Raw genomic sequence first — 17,142 nt, 5'->3', positions numbered from 1 at the left:
ACGGAGAAGGCAATGGCACCCCACTCCAGTACTTTTGCCTGGAAATCCCATGGATGGAGGAGGCTGGTAGGCTGCAGTCCATGGGGTTGTGAAGAGTTGGAAACTACTGAGAGACTTCACTTTCACTTTTCACTTTGATGCACTGGAGAAGGAAATGGCAACCCATTCCAGTGTTCTTGCCTGGAGAATCCCAGGGATGGGGGAGCCTCGTGGGCTGCCGTCTATGGGGTCGCACAGAGTCGGACACGACTGAAGCGACGCAGCAGCAGCAGCTTCTCTTAAAAATTAAACGGAGGCAGAAGGACTGGGCGCTAGCAGCGCCCGGAACTGCTTGCTGGGGCTACCTACTCCTTCTGAAGGAATAGCTCTGCAGGCAGTAATTGCACAGCTTAATTCTTCTAGACTAAACCACTTCAGATTTATGCCAGTGAAAAGCAAACGTTGTTTGTAAGTCATTTAATTGTGTTACTGTCTCTCAACTTTATCAGACGCTGCTGAGGCAGAGAGGTCTGTGTGCAGTCCTGTGGGATGCTTTACAGAGCTCCCAGGCTCGTTTGAAATGCCCACAGCTCAGAGCTCCAACACTGTTTTTCCAGACAAGACTAATAACAAACTACTAATTTAACAGGTTCAAATGGTATTTGTCTCAATCCGGGATCCACATTGAAGGCTGCATCTCCCACAAATTCACCACCTTGATCGCAGAGCCATTAACTAGTAAACACTGAGCCGCAAACCTGGTTTATTATGTTCTTTGGTTAAATATTGTTTCTACACCCTTTCAGAGCATTAAAAGAACAAAGATAATAATATTATATAGAAAGACTGAAAACACATCTTTTGCTTTTTTCAGTGAAAAGACTGAATGTACATTGTTTGTGCACTATTATAAATTCTTATAATTAGGCCAGACTTATAAAAAGGTAGGGTTTTTGTTGTTGTTTGTTTGTTTTGAAAAATAGATTCTCCTGGGCTAGCCAACATCACTGTCCTGGGATCCAGGCCCCGAGTCTCTGGATGAAGGCCTCTCGGCACTTGGGCAGAAGTCCAGTCAGCTCATCATGCCCAGCGGCTCGGCGCTGCCCTCACTACGCAGGGCCTCAGCCATGTCTCTTCTGAAGACGGAGAGGTTCTGGGTGAACCTGTGGGAAGAGGAAGAAGGGCTTGAGTGCAGTGGCAAAGCTGAAGCTGTGTGAGCCTCTGGTGGCGGGGTTCAGGACCCAGGAGGGGCCCTGGCTGAGCTCCCTCCTCCCATGCCACGGCCACTGTAGCTCCTCCCCTTCCCCTTCCAGAGAACGAGGGCTATCAGCAAAGACACTAATCATTCTGAGGGGTGTGTTCTGTGGTTATACCATTTAAGAATTGTTTTTAAAAGTTGAATTACACATAGGTAGTAATGAATATAAAGAAAAGAACCAAAGCTTATGTTGTGTTTACATATAAATTCATTTAATCATCATAAGACTTCCCCAGAGCAAGTGATTAGGATTGTCATTTGTGGGTGAGAAAACCAAACTCAGTGCTGCCAAAAGAGGGGGCACTGGGTAAGACCGCCCGGGTTCAGATCCTGACTCTATTACTTCTTAACTGGGTGGTCTCAGATGAACACTTAACCTCGGTCTTGGTACCCCATGTGACAGCTACCTTATGGGACTGTGAGAAGTAAGAATTTATTGAGTTAAGAGAGACAGTGCCTAAGCACTCAGCATCCTGCCTGGCGTGTAGAGAACACCGTCCTTGCTGGCTAGTACTCTCACTAAACAAGGGACTCACAGGGCCGCTCAGGAGGTGGTACTCAAACTCCAAAGCCTCGGGCGAAACAACTTCCCCCTTGGGGCACCTAGCAAGGCACCTCCCCTTCCTTCACTAAGTCTCTTCTCCTCCTAACCTGGAGGCTGCCCCTATTTGCCTGATAGAGGATCTTGGTGCAGAACAAGCAGTGAAGGGAACATGTCCACAGAGTCCATCTGACTTGGCCTTGTATTATCAAAGCCCAGGTTTTGGCCTGTGGCTATGGGGCAATTAATAATTTGCATTTCAATGGCATACCATTTGAATGCTACCACATTTTATAAAAGGATGGGGCAAGAATTTTTTTTTTCCCTGAAAACATTTTTCTCTCTCCATCATTCATTATGTCTGTCTCTGCCACTAGAAGCTCCATGAGGGCAAAAAAACCTGGAACAGTTAGTTCCCCACTGGTGTCCCCCGTGCCTGGCACATAGCAGATTCTCAACAAACTTTTGTGAACTAAATGAACAAATGCATGAATTCAAGCACAGGTGACAAACCTGCGCTCCTCATCAGGATCTCACTGGCCGCCTACCTGTCTCTGTTCTTGCCAAACCAACCGCATTTAAAGGTCAGAGGAAGGAACTACTTACTCACTCACTGTTTATTCTATGTCCTAGGCACCACGTTGACTATATTCTGTCATTTAAATATCACAACCAATTATCACCATCTTTCTTTTACTGGTGAGAAAACTGAGGATCAGAGAAGTTGACTGCCTTACTCACTGCCACACAGCTTATAAAGGAATAAAATTTAAATTGGAATCTGTCTGACCTCAAAGTCCATGTTTGTTCAAATGTCAGGAAGCCTTTCTTTGTCCTTCATAGCAGTTATAACTCTTTCTTTCTTTTAACCTTTCAATACGTTATTTTTTCTGTGGGATTATAAAATGCTTAAGGGCAAAAGTTGCACTTTATTCCCCAGTGGCTCAGTGGTGAAGAATCTGCCTGCAATGCAGGAGACACAGGAGATGTGGTTCAATCCCTGGGTCGGGAGGATTCCCTGGAGGAGGGCATGGCAACCCACTCCAGTATTCTTGTGGAGAATCCCATGGACAGAGGAGCCTGGCGGGCTACCGTCCATGGGGTGGCAAAGAGTTGGGCACGACTGAAACAACCTAGCACGGACGCATGCATGCACCCTTCACAGCGCCTAGCATGCTGCTTGGAAGAAAGCGAATGCCCACACTGGATGGGACTAAGCTGAGCCGAGGGTTACAAGGTATAATAGAAAAGCCACATCGGTGCGTGCGCTGTGTTCAGTGCAATCCTGGAACATCCATCTCCCCGAGACGCTGACTACCGGGCGTCGCTCACCTGTCTCTGTTCTTGACAGACAGGTTCTGCTCCACTCCTTCCATCAGGTTCCTGAAGCACTGGGCAAGGACCTCCTGCTTGGGGAGAGGCTGGCTGTTTATCAGACCTGCCCTCAGTTCACCGAAATACTGTTGGGAGACAGAACAAGTGTCAGAGGTCTGGCTCCAAACTGGGCCTGAAGAAAGCTGTGGGGGCAAGGCCAGACCAGCTCTGAAGGGCTCAGGGCTCCTAACTCTCAAACGGGCTTTGGTCTGGGTCCACTGTGAACATTAAGCCTCGAGAGAAAACCAGAGCAATAGAGATGCTCCTGACTATAAACTGTATTATCCCCTCTCATAAAATCTCTTGCTATAATTGTTTTATTGTCACAGAACAATTTAGGCTGATGGAGTCCTCGCCTCCTGGGTGGGGGATCAAGCACATAAAGGCCTTCCTCTTCTCAACACTCAGAAAGGCTGAAAGAGGAACGGCCTCTTAGGGTGAGGAAAGAACTTAGCCAGGGAGCACCTGGGTAGCTGAGGCCAGGCCTAGGGTCCTGCCCTCCTGCTTCTCCGCCCCCCAGGGCTTTAGTGAGCTGCCTCTCAAACCGCCCCAGGCTCTGTGCACCCAAGCCCCTGTACTCCTGGGTCAGGGCGGGCCTGTTCGGCTGAGGAAGGGCACCTCAGGCCTCACTGAGTTCTGGGAGAGCTGTCTGCCACCAAGAAAAACCTGTCACGCCTGGCCACAAAGAACCGCACAGCCCTTTTCTCTCCGCTGACGACTGTGGGCTTTTACACACACACTCTTACACTAACAGCAGCCCCTAATCATCGGAAACAGCCTAATTTCAGCACAAAGACAACATTTTGCTAGTCATGTGTTTATCCTTCCAGGCCCAAACAGCATGATATTTAATTTTCATCATACATTAAAACAGCTCACATCAAAAACACACATAATTAATATGTAGTCAGACTAATACTTAAATACTATATATCAGAGGCATTATACTTAAACCACAATGTCTTCCTGAACAAGATTGGGAATGCACAAAACTACTTATTTTTCCCTTTTATAATGATGCAGTGACTCACACCAAATAGAAAATTATTAGTTTTTCATCCCAAACCATGAAATATTGCCTCCATCAGTAAAGTATAATATTGTGATGTCATAAGCTTTTTCTAAACACTGAATTTGCCCTTATTCCCTCTCAATCATTTTAAAAGAACTGCTCTCTTTTATAGAGCTTGGATTTAAATCACAATAACACCGAGGGAAGATGAATGACAGTGCTATTGAATGTGGCTAAAATTGGATACTTCAGCACAGGTGAATGATGAGACAGCTCTTCTCTTTTTGATATATTTTCTTCTTCTATTAGTTTCCTTCCAAGGCTGGGATTTCAGTTTGAATTTTAATGTATGCGGCTGTCTGTAATCTCACTGTCTTTTCCCCAGTACTCTCTTATTGTATAGACAATTCATTCTCCCGAGCAGTAATGCACTGTTCCTACTGACTGCTGGGGAACCAGGGGTGGGTTCAAAGGGAAGCTGGAGAACCTGGGAGGCAGCCCAGAGTGGTGCGTGCACTCAAGGGCTGGAGACGCACGTCCTGGATAGAGGGTGCTGCCTCTGTATTCGGGGGACTGCTACCACTGAGGGCAGTGGTCAATGGGCATCAGGAAGGAGGCCCAGGAAAGGGCAAAAGAGATTGTTGCCCAGCATCTCCTGGAGCAGGGAGGGGAGTGAGGGTGAGCTGGAAGCACTGCTGAGCTAACCACCTGCCCAGTGTGGGGGCTCTGGGTTCCAGAAAAGCTAGCCTGAGGTGTCCACTTAGCTGAAGGAGATCTGAGGCCCCTGGGGAAGGGCCTTCTGGGGGAATACGGCCTTGTCCCGGGCCCTCAAGGTGCCCGCTCACGCTCAGCTGGCCCCCGTCTCTCTCACAGCCTGGCCTCGTGTCTGGCTGCACCCTCCTCCTGCGGTTGCCTCCTGGGGGCCTCCCGGCAGCCACACTCACCTTCTCATTGAGCAGGATGAGCCCCAGGAGAGGCCTGGACACTGACCACTGGTTCCGACAGTCTTCAAAGACAACGGTGTTCATGAGGACGGACATCATCTAGAAGACAGTCACAGGACGACACTGGCACCCTGGCTTGGGATCCAGCCCCAGGCCTTCTGTGTGCTCACCTGCTGCCCACCACATCTGGCCACCAGCCATGAGGGCACTTGCTGGACAAACAGCTTTGACTCTGGAAGCCTATACTGCTGCCTATGGGAACTCTTGGCAAAGACTCTCAGCTCCCTGAGGAAGAGTTGCCCCTACTGAAACATGTGGTGAGAACCTTCTGGGTGGGAGAAGTCAGAGGCCACAGGCCCAAGGGGATCAGTTCCTACGTCTCAACCCAGACGTGCTTTCCTCTCTACTGGGTCACCAAGCAAGAAGCTCAGCTCACTGTTGAGGCTCCCATTTCACCAAAGACACGGTCAAATTATAGAGGGGCCACATCTCTCCATGACCCCGTCAGGCAGACGGAGAAAGGGAACCCAGCCCATGTCACCCTGGGAGTCACAGTTCCTGCTGGCTCAGGCTGTTAAAAATCTTTTCATTCGTTCCTCATACACTAAACTTACTCATTTACTCACTTCACTCCTACACTGCTTATTTTTAAAAAATCTTTATTGAATTTGTTACAATATTATTTGTTTCCTGTTTTGGTTTTAGGCCACGAGGCACGGGATTTAGCTCCCCGACCAGGGGTTGAACCTACACCCTCTATATTGGAAGGCAAAGTCTCAACCACTGAACCACCAAGAAAGTCCTACTCCTGTATGTCATACTCATCCATTTTCTTAAATTCCAAGTCTGCAAGATGCCTGGGAGGAGGTAAGAGAACACAGACATCTACCACAACCTCTGTTCTTAAGGAGCTAAAAGCTTCCTGGGACACACTACTCCTCAGAGGTAACAGGAACCAGGGCTGGGCAAAGATGCTGTGGGTCAGCGGCGGGAAGACGGACACTTCTGGGTCCTTGAGAATCAGGGAAGACTCCACAGAGAAGGCCACAGTTATGGAGTTCATCATAAATGCGTTCTAAGCAGAGACAGCAGCAAAAAGGGAGACTGGGCAAGAATACAGAGGGTTTTGCAATGGTAAGGAATGCAGTGTGGTAGAGAAGAGAGGTGGGCCAGAAGCAAGACCCCAGTACAGGCTGGGAGACCTCGATGGAGAATCTGGCCATTGGCACCTAAAGAGAGACATGCTGAGATGTGTACTTAGGAAAGCTCCCTCTGGGACACATGGACTGTGCAGGTGAAAGAACAGGAGGGGGCCAGAGGTGAGGCCGCTGCAGCAGTCCTGGCAGAGAGCGATGAAGCAAGCTTTGGTCGCCCATGTGAAGCGGATGCTACAGGTCCTGCTTCTTGGACACTAGACCCCTCATCTCCAGTCCTTCCTGTTTCACTGCTTCAGAGCTCCTTTCCCTGAAGGAAGGCAGGGGAGACAGCAATTATGTGGCAGAGTCTACTACACACACCACCCCTGACTAGGCTTTGGTGACATCTGGCTTTGTCCTCTGGCCTTTTTGCAACCCAGTTTACCCTGTGATCTTGGGCAAGGCATGGAACCTCTCTCTGTGTGTCTTAGTTTCATTACCCATAAAGAGGGAAATGATAATCCAGTACAAGGAAGCTCAGGGAATCAAATGAGATGGTAGATATAAAAAGTGCTGCAAAGAGTGAAAAGTGTTATAAACATTTAAAGTGTGTGTGTGAGTGAGTGTGTGCTCAGTCGCTCAGTCATGTCTGACTCCTTGTGACTCCATGGATTGTAGCCCGCCAGGCTCCTCTGTCTATAGGGATTCTCCAGGCAAGAATACTGGAGTGGGTTGCCATGCCCTCCTCCGGGGAATCTTCTCAACCCAGGAATCGAACCCAGGAGTCTCCCGCAATACAGGAGGATTCTTTACCGTCTGAGCCACCAGGAAAGCCCCTTTAAGGTATATATATAAAAACAACACTGATGCGCTCTAAACAGCTGCTGTCCCACACATCATCATCGTCATCCTAACAGGCCGACTGCAAATGAAAGCTGCCAGTGCACATTTACTGTGTGTCCAGTTCATGAGGAGAGGCTGGGTCTTATGCTGGCACGTTGATGCTGGCATGTTGAACATCATTTGCAGACCATGTGTTTCTGTATACAATCTAACAAGCCACCCAAAGTCATAGAGCCACAAATTAAACTGACAAGCAAAACTAACAGATCCGCGGAGACAGCCTAAAATATTACGGGCTTCACAATCTGAAGGCGGAATGGATATGTTAATGGAAAAGATGAAAGTTAGAGGCACCAAAGTCCTCCAGTAACTGACAAAGCATGCTGAAGTGATGTGCCAATTACTTTATACGGTTCTCCCGTGGATTCATTTGTCTGAATGCATGTATTTATGTCTGTAATAAGTAAGGGGATGTTTGAATAAAAGACTTTTCTAAAAATAAAGTTGGCTAAAACAGATGACTTTTTTTTTTTTTTCTTTTTTACTCTTCCGGAAAAATGGAAATTAGTGAGCAAATCCACTCAAAGGGTATTGACATGGCAACTCATTTTCACAGTTCTTTTTTCTAATAATCTGAGAGGATATGGGGAAACAATTCAATCAGTGTAGCAAATCCCTTTGGAGAAAGGTCCCCCCCACCCCCCTATGGAAGAGTCCTGGGTGAAATGCTTAAGTATCTGCTCCAGGTACTGTGGAACCTCTTATGGTTATGGATGGAACAAGTCAAGACTGAAAGGAAAGAGCTCTTGCCTGCTCTGCCGCAGCCCACTCCAGCCTGCGCTGAGTCACAAAGCGCCATCAGCGCTGAGTACATGGAAGGCCACAGGAGCGGGGCCTCCACTCTGCCAGCCTCTGCTCACCGTCTACAGGCATGGCTGGAACGGCCATCTCAAACTGGCCCAACCCAGGCTACATTCTCCAGAGCCTGTGTCCAAAGAGCATACACATTATCTGCTGTATTATCCTAAGCAGCTAGTCTGCCCAACCAGGGAATGGACCACTTAGGAAAAGCAGACAACTCACCGTCTCAGGTGCTGCCCTTCCCAAGAGGCTTGGGCTAAGTTTGTAGAAAATTTCTATCAATGAAGCAAAACCAACATTGGTTTGGTAGGGACAGACTTTGGAGCCAGTCAGAACTAAGGCCAAATCTGGCCCTGCCACTTATGTAACCTGGGATGCTGGCCAAGTTGTTTGTCTTTTCTGAGGCTTTATTTCTTTACATATAAAACGAGAGATTATAACAACTACTTTGCAGGGCCACAGTGAAGACTGACTTCTTTCACAGGTTCTCAGTCATCGCTGGTGCTCCTTTGCTCCCACCATGGTTGCCCCGCCTGGCCTGACCCAGTGGAATCTCATGGCTCAAGGAAGCATCCAATTTCATGTCTTGATTATGGACAGATAACCTGGATTATATTCTCCTCACAATTATCTGACCTCACTGGGAGTTGCAATAAAAGTAAAAACAATATCCTCTACTTCCTGCAGCCAAAAAAAAGCTACAATAGAAAACAGTACAAAAATCAGTTCTGTTTGGTCTGGCACATGTATTAGTATGGATTTTGAGTGATAGTGTTTCTGAAAACTTGTAACCTTCTAAATAAAACATGAAGCTACTTGACGAATATCTGACCTAGAAAAATAAAACAAAGCAGTGCTGTGTTACATGGACCTCTGTTCACTCCTCAGCTCTCCTACGTTTCTGCCCTAAAATGGGAAGTAAAGCACAAGCGCAACGCTCAGTGGACTTGCCTGTTCACACGTGCGGGCCCACTCTCCCCCTCCAGCAGGCTCTCACTGCAGACGCTGACGCAGATGTCAGCACAGATGTGGCTTGTGCTGGATGTACTCTAAGGACATTGGAGGTTCAATGGGTCTAGAAGCTAGGAGGAGAAGGATGGCTGAGAGGTGTGGCTCGAGTGGGTACTGGGTGATGACTGCAAGGAGGTGTTAGGGAGATTGGTTTGCAACCTCCTACCATTCTGGGACCATGGGGGACATTTCTCTGTACCTCTCCTGCCTTGTGTGGCATCTGGCACCTACCAGAAGCTCAGGAAAATAGCTACTGGGTGACAGAATGAATGCACAGATGAATGAAAGAAAGAATGGGGAAGGATGAGTGAAATATCAACTAAAATATAAAGAGCTAAAGAGCTGAAAGGGAGCTGTACAGAAAACAGAGAAGTTCTGGCCTCAGCCCATGGCTAAAGCTGAAATTGGTGAATATCTAAATCAATACACTGTTTGTCTCCAAGGCTCTTGCTTTTGTGTGCAGAGCCTGAGAGTGCTTCTAAGTCACTGTTGCCTCTCTAGCCAGCAGCTGCCTGGACGAGATCTCTAGGGCCTTTTAGGTCACCGAGGCTAAAGGCTGAGGCACCGTCTTTCTTACTGACAGCCATTTCCACCTAAGAGTAAGCTGTGCCTGATGAGGTTTCTCTCTGCCCGACAGGAACAGATATGTTTGCAGAAAGCCCCTCGGTGCTCAGCACTCTGTGAGGCACAGGTACGCACTGTCTGCAACCCCCAGCTAATCCTGAAGGAGACATTATCCCCGTTTCATAGTCTAAGGAGCTGAAGTCCTGAGCAAGTCAGGGACTGGCTCCAGGCATCACAGCTATCAGCTGCCATGATGTGACGGGGAACCAGGGCCTGTGCACAGGTCTGCCCAAGTCCGGAGGCTGCTGCCTGCCACTCTGAGGCTGCCCGTGGGCAGGGCCAGGCCTGCGGCAGTGGTGGGGGCAGCATGAGTGGCCATGGCTCCTTCGCCCGCCCTCAGAGGGCCTGCCAGACGTGCTGCCCACGTGTGTGTCCTGTTTGGCCACTCGACCACTTGCTCAGGAGTCAGGCAGCTACTGAAGTCCCTGTGATTAGAATCCAGGGAAGGGGTTCCTGATGAGTCGGCAGGAGACCTTCTTGCCTCCCACCTAGCGTTTTTATAAGTCTGGTTACCGTAACTTCAGCCTCTCAAGATGAAGAGCAGTAGACATAATTAATAGATTGTCTCTGGAAAATGGTCCATTGAACCATTGGTTTCACTCCTACCCAGGTATATAGCAATTTAAATAAACATAGAAGAAAGGATTAGGAAATTAAACTAATTTTCTTCAATTTAAAATACTCTCTATAGAGTGAACATTTTTCATTGTTAATATTCTTTGGGTATATTGATAAAACTAAAAAATATTCCACAAAATGTAAGAAACAGGTGAAACAAATCCAAACTCCTCTCTCTTGTTCCCCATCCAATTCAGAAAGACAGCACTGAACGTGCAGTGATGATAGGAACTCTGACCGACAGGGATCAAATCCTACTGTATTCAGGGAGCCTCAGCTTTCCCCTCTCTCTCCTGGCCTCTTGGTTCAGGGCTGCATGACATTTTACTTACACTGCAACTGCTGCCTGTTGATCAGGGAAATGGGAATGGGACAAGAGTAATTTGTCTTCTCCAAAAGGTGGTGGAAGGAGGGCCTGAGAAGGCAGCTTTGGTTTAGACAAAAGAAAGTGAAAGTGTTGTGTCTGAGGGCTACAGTCCATGGGGATTTTCCAGGCAAGAATGCTCAAGTGGGTTGCCCTTCCCTTCCCCAAGGGATCTTCCCTACCCAGGGATGGAACCCGAGTCTCCTGCATTGCAGGCAGATTCTTTACCATCTGAGCCACCAGGGACGCCCTTAAGACAAACCAAAGACAGACCAAAGCAAAGAGGAGAGAGCAAGATGAAGCATCTCTGTACCGAGACTAGGCAGGGCCAGAGAGAGGAGGACAAGGCCAGGCTGATCAGGGCTGTGCCCAGGAGGGTGTGTCTGTAGAACAGGGTGCCTTAATCTGCTGGGTGGGGGGCAATAATAAGCCGGGGGGTAGGATATGAAATTACGTGTACTGCAGGCCAAGCTAGGTTGCCTTTGATTTTGAGGTAATGAGTTGCTGACATTTTGAGGAACACCTGATAAATGCAGCGAACACTTGAGGGACACTCCTGACTCTCGGGAATCCTCTGGCACCTGTAACTGGCCTTCGGGAAGGCCAGGTGGGAGAGGAGGAGGAAGGCTGGCCGTAACAACAGCAATAACCACAGAACAAAAACGACGGTGCAGCAGAACCTGAAAAAGCAGAGAAGCCCTCGGCCCCTCTCCCACAGCCCCAGGCCCTGGCTGAAGACCCAGGGTCTGGAAGAATCTGAATATTCTGAAGGGGGAAACGCTTCCAGGTTTTCAGGGCTTGTGGAAGTAAGGGAGTTGCTGTCACTACCAAGTGCTGTTCTTGAGGCCATGTGCGCAGCAAATATTGAAACGTGATCCTCCTCAAATTAGATACCAGTCATCTTTAGGGAAAAGGAATCAATTGTTTCTTCATTTGCTGTCTACCAATGTGACATCAGTGGAATGTTATGAGAAATGAAAGTAATGGACAAACAAGCAAATGCTCTTCTGCCTGGATTAACGAAGCCCAGCCACCCAAAGATTTACATGAAATCTTTTAGTATGTGTACACAGTAAGCACGTTCCTAAGTTCTCTTAGGGTCTTTGCAGGCTCATAATAGAAACAACTGTTGAGCACTTTAAATGAAAAGAAAAAAAAAAGCAAGTGAAATGTGTGAACTGAGCCTCTTTTTCAAAGAAACAAGATTGCAATCAATTACATAGGTGACCCATTCTCCTCTGAAAAATCGTTTGGGAGTTCTGCCTCTTGGCCTTTGTACAATGCTAGCTTGCCTTTTTTTTTTTTTTTTCACTACAGGACTGGGTAGCTCAGCTGGCTTTGGTCACATTAGCATTGCATGGTTCTGAATCCAAATGCAGAGCACCCCCTCCTCCACCCCTCCTTACAGCAAGTTCAGTGGTGCATTTTCTCCAAGTGATAAATTGCCTAGAATATTAAAAAACCCCTTCCATCCACAGTAAAATCTAAGGACATACACAACCTAGTTTTGCTGTTGTTTCCATTTTCTCCATTACCAACATCACCCTTGGTTCTCAAAACATTCGTTTTAATCATAGTTTATTGGGGAAAGAATTACCTGCCAGTCTCCTAGCTTATAAGAAAGAAGATAAAGTTGGAATCAAACTTCAGGATGAATTAATTGAGAGTACTGCCTGCGATGTGTCTATTCTGAATGTTACAGTGCACATCACAATGAAAACAGTTTTATTTTCCATGGTTGAAATAAATTACAATAAATAATTCAGTTCAATGGCAGAGATGTACTGGAGAGCAAGAGCAACAAAATTGACTACACTACACTGTGAGTCTCATTCTTGAATCTTCATTATCCATTTGAAACTTTTTACTGGTAGTAAATCATATTTCAAGTAGCTGCAGATCTCATAAAGCAGCTTGCTGCATTAAAATAAAACCAGAAAACCTGGGGCACTGGGAGGCTGCAGGGTTTGCCACTCAGCACTATTTGGGAAACTCTTTCTCACTCTTCTCTTGCCAACATCAAACAGAAAATTTTTTGATTTGATGTAAAAATTAAGCATCATTTGTCAAAAACATCCTATAGGTAGGAATGCTTGGAGGATCTGTATGGAGAGGAATAGCTTTCAACTCCAAAGCCGTTCTCCTCTAGTTGTTCTCCAGTGCCACTGTCATTTCCGGTTCATGGGGTACTGTGTGAATGACTGCCTTACAATTGCAGAACCTCAAACGTCCTACACAAGCCTCCGGGGGGCTCCAGATGAGCAAACGTGTAAGCTCAAGAGAGACTAACAAAGGCGTATGTGCTGTTTCCTGTCTAAAAAGATGAGCCTGTCTTCACAGGAGAGCTAATTATTTAACTGGAATCTTAAAAGATACATATAGCATCACTGGGAAAGAAGGATACCTCAGGAAGAGAAAATAAAACGAGCAATGGCAGAGGAGACAGGGCTTGGTGTATCTGAAGAATAATCAGGCTCTGTGTAGCAGGCTTTTCAGAGAGACCTTCTTTCGAGTGGAAAGGAACACAACTGAGGGTAGGAGAAGACTGGGCTGAGTCCAGGTTGCGAAAGGCCTTTGGTGTCATGCTGCATGAAGAAGCCAGTTTGGGCCAGTACGAACAGGGTAGCCTTCAAAGGACTTCTGAATAATGCTTAGGTCTGTGATTTAGAACAAAACTGATGGGAAACTGCGGGACAGCAATGATGGGGAGCTGCTGGAGGCAGGGCAACATGTTTAGACACTACTGCGCAAGCCCAGAGAGAAAGGAGGAGGGCCTCAGAGATGGAGAGAAGCGGTCAGAATCCTTGACTGCTTATCCCATTTTCTGCCCAGCTAAAGAAATCTTTCCAAGAAATACAACCTGATACTGAAGCCACAGGTTGATTCAGAGCTTTGAGAACATGGCCTCGGATTCCAGGCTGCCCGTGAGAGAAGGGGCTGGACACTGGAGTGCCCCAGCAGGGCTGTGTGTGGTGCAGGGCGGCAGACCCACGGTCCCACAGGGAGCTCGTGGGGTTAGGAGCAGTGACACAAACTCCACCCAGCACCCACACCACACGGCAAAGATGACAACAAGCACGTTTGTATTAGATATTCAGTGGTAAAGTAAACTCTAACTGAGGCCATGCAAAATCAAAAAAAAGGGAGCGGGAAACAGCATGCTGCTTTATTGAGCAGTCATCACAACATTTCCCAATGAATATCATATTTCACAACAGAACAGCATGAGGCATAATGGCATGAGGGCATCTCAAGCCGTCCTCCAAGCAGACTGCAGGGAATATTGTGCTTCCTAATGAACATACTATCCTTACAGGGGGAGGTTCACAGTTGCATTGCCTTTCATCTGCCACTATATCCTCCCTGACTTCCCGAAGGGATCTGGTTAGATGGACCTAAGAATCTCCATAACCAACAGTGGAGGGTTATTTTACTTAACATGTTCAAATGATTTTGTGTGAGGAGAAAAAAGTCTTTTTTGGGAAAATTCACTTGGCCCGCAGAAGCATTTTCCATTCGAGTTTAATGTTTAAACCATAGAGGATGGCATGCTGTCTTTCAGATTTGAAGTTTTTATTTACAGATGTTGAACTGGCATAGAGACTGCTGGCCACGCGTTTGGAGAGATGATTTAGAGATGTTACTGAAATTTGGAAGCTCTTTTACCCTAATAATTACACAGGGAGGCTAAAGGACAACAGTGACTGACAGTGCTGGGAAGAGAACCTCGTTCCTTGATGCAGTCAGACTTCACTGCCACCGGCTTCATGCCAGGCTCTGTCAGACCCTGAGGACGCACAGGTGAACGAGGCACAGTCCTAGCCTCCAAAGGGCCAGGGAGGGGAGGCAACGTGCTGTCTGTGACAGCGCAGTATGGCAAGAGCCACAGACAGACGCCTGCACAGGAGGCTCTCAGAGGCCAGAAGAGGGGGCGGGCCCTGCCGAGGCAGGGAAGGCTTCACCGAGGACATTTCAACCTGCTGTAGAGAATAAGGTAGTCAAGCGGGAAGAAGGGTGAGCAGGTGCAAAGGCTTGCAGAAGTGTCTGGGGAATGACGAGTAGCTCTGTGGGAGGGCCACTGAGAGGGTGTGTGTGGAGTGGTGGTGGCAGAGGAGGCTGGTGAGGTAGGCAGGGGTCTGATGTGAAGGGCCTGGTCCTGTGTGCTAGAGAATGTGGGCTTTAGCTTGCAGGAAATGGGGTACTCTTTAAGTTGACTGACCCTTCCACGCACTCATGTGGAAGGGAAAATGGCTGGTACAACTATTCTCCACATGGTCCAGCCCTTTAGGAGGCTGAGCCATCTGAGGTCTCCCAAGAAGATGCAGTTCTTTCCTCTTCTAGGATCGGGGGGCCACAGACACAGAAGGCTACCTGCTTGGCCCCAGTAAGGACACATCTCCGCCCCAGCCCTGTTGGCTCTGTTGCCAGATCCTGAGAAATGGTATTGCCATTACTTCCCTTGGCCCACAGCACAGAACTTAATAGTGTCCCCTGTCAGGAATGGTTCTCCTTGTCAGGAAGCTTTTTATTGATGTTCAGCCTTCATCTTCTCTTTCTTAATATTATCCCATTATGCCAATACTCCATTGTGCCATGCTAAGTAATTCCCTTTCCTCCTTGGCATTTACATCTTCCGAGTATTTATAGACTTATCAAATGCCCCATTTAGTTGTCACTTAGGCAGGCTATACATATTTAGCTTCTTTAATCTGGCCCCATAAGCCAGCCTTTCCATTCTCCTAAATCACTTGAGTTACTTTCCTTCAGGTTTCTGTCAATTTGCTTCCAGCCTCTTGGTAATACAGGGGGCTTGGGAGGAAGACGGGGTTGGGGAGGGAGGGCTTGCTCCCTTGGTGGGATAAGAACAGTTCACCATCTGCTGAGGGTGGAACTTCTCCCTTAAAGTACAAACTCCAAAACAAGCCAGGCCTCTAGAGAAGCTCTAAATGCCTCTTGTTATCTGCTTGTTTCACCTGCATACATTTCCAGCCAGGAACATTCTATTATTGACTCTTAATGTGCTAGGTGCCCACATGCAACACATCTGTGAGGGGTACTTATTATGTGTCAGGTGCTGTGCTGGAGACCTCTCCTTCCTTCTTTTCTCCCCTCCTCTTCATTTCTTAGACTTATTCATTGCTCAAAGAATTACTGAACTCCTATTGTGTGTCCAGCACTGTGGTACAGAATAAAATGTGGTCCCTGTGGCCGTAGAGAGCTCATGCACCCTAAGTATTTATTCATCTCGTATTGCCCACCCATCAAGTTGTTTCCTTCCCATCTTAAGGGTCACAGAGAAATCACACCTCAGTGCACTTAGCTCTCACTGGCGCTCTTGGTTGCCTGAGAGGAACCTCCTTGTCCCGTCTAAGCGAGCTGCCACACTACGCACGGGCGTCAACGGAGCCCCTGCTTAGCGCTCTCCTGTGCTGGGTCTCTCTGGGGCCTAAGAGATTCCTCTTCAGGCCTGGTACTTCTATCACTCCTCCTTCTTGGCATTCAATATTCACGTGACTGCAACTAAATATGTGCTTGAATGTTTTTGTTTTTCCTTTCCATGATACTGATGTTCCAGGTTATGGAGTAACAGATGGCTGAAGGAGCGATGCAGTGGGAGACATCTGAGTTCTGGCTCGTCGGGCGAGTCTGGGCATGAGACCACAGCAAGGAGCACTTCAGCCACCTGATCCAGGGGCTACTCCACACAAGGTATAGAATCCCCCTGGCTGCGGTGCTGCTATCCTCAAAGAGGTGAGGAAGCTATTCCAAGGACACAGTTCAGTTCAGTTCAGTTCAGTCACTCAGTCGTGTCCGACTCCTTGTGACCCCATGAATCGCAGCATGCCAGGCCTCCCTGTCCATCACCAATTCCTGGAGTTCACTCAGACTCACGTCCATCGAGTCAGTGATGCCATCCAGCCATCTCATCCTCTGTCGTCCCCTTCTCCTCCTGCCCCCAATCCCTCCCAGCATCAGGGTCTTTTCCAATGAGTCAACTCTTTGCATGAGGTGGCCCAAGTACTGGAGTTTCAGCTTTAGCATCATTCCTTCCAAAGAAATCCCAGGGCTGATCTCCTTCAGAATGGACTGGTTGGATCTCCTTGCAGTCCAAGGGACTCTCAAGAGTCTTCTCCAACACCACAGTTCAAAAGCATCAATTCTTCAGCGCTCAGCTTTCTTCACAGTCCAACTCTCACATCCATACATGACCACTGGAAAAACCATAGCCTTGACTAGACAGGACCTTTGTTGGCAAAGTAATGTCTCTGCTTTTGAATATGCTATCTAGGTTGGTCATAACTTTGCTTCCAAGGAGTAAGCATCTTTTAATTTCATGGCTGCAGTCACCATCTGCAGTGATTTTGGAGCCCCCAAAATAAAATCTGACACTGTTTCCACTGTTTCCCCATCTATTTCCTATGAAGTGATGGGACCAGATGACATGATCTTCATTTTCTGAATGTTGAGTTTTAAGCCAACTTTTTCACTCTCCTCTTTCACCTTCATCAAGAGACTTTTTAGTTCCTCTTCACTTTCTGCCATAAGGGTGGTGTCATCTGCATATCTGAGGTTATTG

The 17,142-nt window shown here is 47.6% G+C and overlaps 1 protein-coding gene across 6 annotated transcripts in view; it reads right to left on the bottom strand.

Annotated features, from left to right (window-relative positions):
* Positions 1-725: 725 nt before the first annotated feature.
* Positions 726-17,142, bottom strand: part of RANBP17 (RAN binding protein 17) — a 362,482-nt gene continuing 346,065 nt past the window's right edge. For 5 of the 6 annotated variants that reach the window (XM_025270839.3, XM_044932590.2, XM_025270841.3 and 2 more), the window contains 3 exons: positions 5,109-5,207; positions 3,111-3,238; positions 726-1,142 (listed from right to left, as the gene is read on the bottom strand). In XM_025270839.3, coding sequence (XP_025126624.1) covers positions 1,052-1,142; positions 3,111-3,238; positions 5,109-5,207 — 318 coding nt within the window. In that variant the 3' untranslated portion in view covers positions 726-1,051. The remainder of the gene's footprint in view (positions 1,143-3,110; positions 3,239-5,108; positions 5,208-17,142) is intronic. The other variant, XM_044932591.2, reaches the window with a different exon arrangement.

The sequence above is a fragment of the Bubalus bubalis genome, chromosome 19, assembly GCF_019923935.1.
Source record: "Bubalus bubalis isolate 160015118507 breed Murrah chromosome 19, NDDB_SH_1, whole genome shotgun sequence".
Lineage (NCBI taxonomy): Eukaryota > Metazoa > Chordata > Mammalia > Artiodactyla > Bovidae > Bubalus > Bubalus bubalis.
The sequence above is the reverse complement of the archived record's forward strand: the minus strand, read 5'-3'. Positions and strand labels throughout refer to the sequence as shown.